Here is a 3,308-nt window from a genome sequence, read left to right on the forward strand (position 1 = left end):
TTGAGGACATTTTTTCAATTATAAAACATTATTTTTGTTTTTAAAATTATTCTATTAATTTTGTATTATTATCTCTATTTTCAAACTATTAATATTATATTAATTATATTATATTATATAAATATTATATTATCAATAAATATGTAACGTAATTTGTGAAAATACGATTAAAATTAATCCAATCAATTGTAATTAATTCAATCAATCAATTTGTTTTGTGCGGCCAGCGAGTCCTTGTTCACCAAAAAAAGGCCGTCAGCTAGACATTATGACCAAAAAAAGGAACCACAAATCTTAAAAAATTCTCCCCCGGGTCGAAAAAATTTGTTATTTAAGTACATATGCGGCCCTTCAAAGGTAAAATAGTTCTCAATGCGGCCCTCACAGCAAAAAGTTTGCCCACCCCTGAATTAAATTTAATTCAATCATTATTTTTCTGTTTATGCTAATTGAACGAACACTTTTATTAAAACTGGAATTTACTTTTATTTAGTTATATTCTAAATCGGTTAAATTTAAATTTTATGGCATCTAAGAATCTAGCATTCATTGTTAAGGACGCACCACGGACGCACCTAATTTTAAATTTAATTTGAAAAAAAATCACGCCCACCTCTCTTTAGTTTCTGCTGCTCTGTCTCGCTGCCTTCTGTTCTTGAACCAATTGCTGACCTATCACAATTTATAAGTAGTAATTTTTATGAATGAATGGATGGATGAATGGATGGATGTTCATATCACGTGTTAAAATTTACGCTAGGAGCACGCGTTGAACAGCGTGTGAGAATAATCATTATTAATCATTATCAAACAAGAATTGAAATATAACAAACACACTGAGGTAAAAACATCTTTGATATCTTTGAGAAGTAGTAAAAAAATACCGCTAAATATTCAGATCAACAATCGCTCATAAAACAATTTACCAGCTACCTAACAATTTACCGATCAAAACTCACCGACCAACCAACCGACAGACCGACCGACTAATCAACCAACCAGTCAACCAACCAGCCAACCAATCAACCAACCAGCCAGCTAACCTGCGTAGTGGTCAACCCAGTAGCTTCAGCAAGTTCCCTCTTCTCCCTTGGTGACGGATAGGGATTGTGGCTGTACCAATCCCTCAAAACCGTCCTGGACTTTTCCTTGAAACAATAACTTGTCTCCTCACCATCCCAGATTGTTCTTGGCAGCGGGAACTTCCTCCTCACCCGATACTTCCCGACGGCCCCCAGCGGTCTGCCACGCTGCTTCTCCGCTTCCGTGTAGTGCCCCTTCAACCAGAGGGACTGCAGTTTGTTGTGGTTGTGTGGAGAGAACTGATGCGACTCCAGAATTCTGTAGAGTTCCTTAAAGTTGCCTCTGTGGAAGGACACAACAGCTTTCGCTTTCAGGACGCTTTCGTTTTTGTGGAGGTGGTCGCAGGCGGGGAGGGACCAGAGGAAGCGAGCCAACCTTTCGACATTGCCGCTGTTTTGAAGGACTTCACAGACGCAGGCCACTTGTTCTTGCGTGAACCCAAACGATGGAAAGAGTGATGACGACGAGGAAGAAGATGAAGAAGACGATGATGGTGGTTGGGGTAATGATGACGAGAGACATTGGTGAGCCGGTGGATTAGAGTGGAGCGGAAGCGATGATGGTGATGGTGGAAGGAGAAGATGCGGGGGAGGATGATGATGAGAGTGGTGTCTTGATGATGGTTGCAGAGACGGAGGTAGTGGTGGTGGTATTGGTGGTTGGTGGTGGTGGTGCGGAAGAAACAAGTGTGACGGTGGAGTGTTGGAAATGTTGTTGAAGAGGAATGTGTTGCTTAGTTGTTGTTGTTGTTGTTGTTGTTGATGGTGATGATGTTGTTGTGGTTGTAGCGTTTTCTGCATCGGTGATGAAGACGACGACGCCGGTATTGAATCGTAGATAAGATTGTTGATGCTGTTGATGTGGACGTTGTTGTTGATGTTGTTGTTGGATGCCAGGGAAGAATATTTATAACAATCTAACGCTTCGACGGATGGCGGTGTAGTTGATGGATGAGTCTTCATGTACAACATGTTGATGTTGTTGTTGCTGCTGATGTTGTTGTTGCTATTGCTATTGTTAATGTTATTATTGTTGTTGTTGTTGCAACTTATTTTCGGAGATGTTGGAGTAGAAGGCAGTTGTGGATAACTCACTGTTCCAAAGAGCGTGAAATTATTATTATTTATATTATTATTATTATTATTTTTCCATTATTATTAATAGCAGTAGAAAATATATAAATTATTAAAATTAGCAATACTAGTAGTAGCAACGCAGCAGCAGTAGTGGCAGCAACATCATCAATAGTAGTAGTAGTAGTAGAAGCTTCAATAATAGTAGTAGTAGTAGTTGCAGCAGTAGTAGCAAGAGTAGTAGCAGTCGAAGTAGTATTAGTAGTAGCAATAGTAATGAGAAAATCATTTTCGATTAAATTTTTCAGTATTTAATTTTGTAGTAATCTATAACACAACAAAAAAAGTTTAGTTACGAAAAAGAATTATATGTGGTTCATGCAAAAGTATCAAAAGATGAAGATGGATAAAATGGATAAAATATTTAAAAACATACAAACGTAAAAACATAAAATCCTATAAAAATACAAAATACAAAGTATACAAATATCAAATATACAAATACCAAATATACAAATACTAAATATACAAACGCAAAATAAACTGAAGCTAAATATAAAAACACAATAAACAATTGAAAAATATGCATAGATTTTTACTAAAATATACAAATACAAAGACACAAAAAAATTTGGCTTATGTTCGATGAAACATATCGCTCCTGTCATCTGAAGTAAATTTACAAAAATATTTTGCTACATCGGATGTTTAAATTCATACAACTATTCACTCGTTATCTTAAACATACAAAGTTTTGTATACACATACCAACGCATACACATACCAACGCATGCCTTTACAAACATCTTGCATTTTTTAATTGTATCATTGACATACATACAAACATACATACATAAAAATTTACATCAACAAGTAAACATAGGCCTACATACATACATACACGCATACATAAACACATACATACAAACACACACGCATACATAAACAAATACACACATACATACAAACATACACGCATACATAAGCACATTCATACATACTTACCTACACACACATACTTAAACACAGAAAACCAAACGCAAACATACAACAAGGAATACAGATTGTATGCAAAACCATGTAGCATGCTCTTAATATGCGGTGTAATATTTCAGAATCCATGTTTTTTTTTCTTACTTTTTTACTTTTCCA

At 35.9% G+C, this 3,308-nt stretch overlaps 1 protein-coding gene across 1 annotated transcript; it reads right to left on the reverse strand.

The window, feature by feature from the left end:
* Positions 1 to 615: 615 nt before the first annotated feature.
* Positions 616 to 1,538, reverse strand: HELRODRAFT_124011 (hypothetical protein; the record flags this gene model as incomplete). Its single annotated transcript, XM_009012518.1, has 2 exons — positions 616 to 672; positions 1,044 to 1,538. Coding segments are annotated over 2 exons (552 nt in total), but the record flags the coding sequence as incomplete, so codon positions are not given.
* Between the last annotated feature and the right edge of the window lie 1,770 nt (positions 1,539 to 3,308).

The sequence above is a fragment of the Helobdella robusta genome, assembly GCF_000326865.2.
Source record: "Helobdella robusta unplaced genomic scaffold HELROscaffold_109, whole genome shotgun sequence".
NCBI classification, from domain to species: domain Eukaryota; kingdom Metazoa; phylum Annelida; class Clitellata; order Rhynchobdellida; family Glossiphoniidae; genus Helobdella; species Helobdella robusta.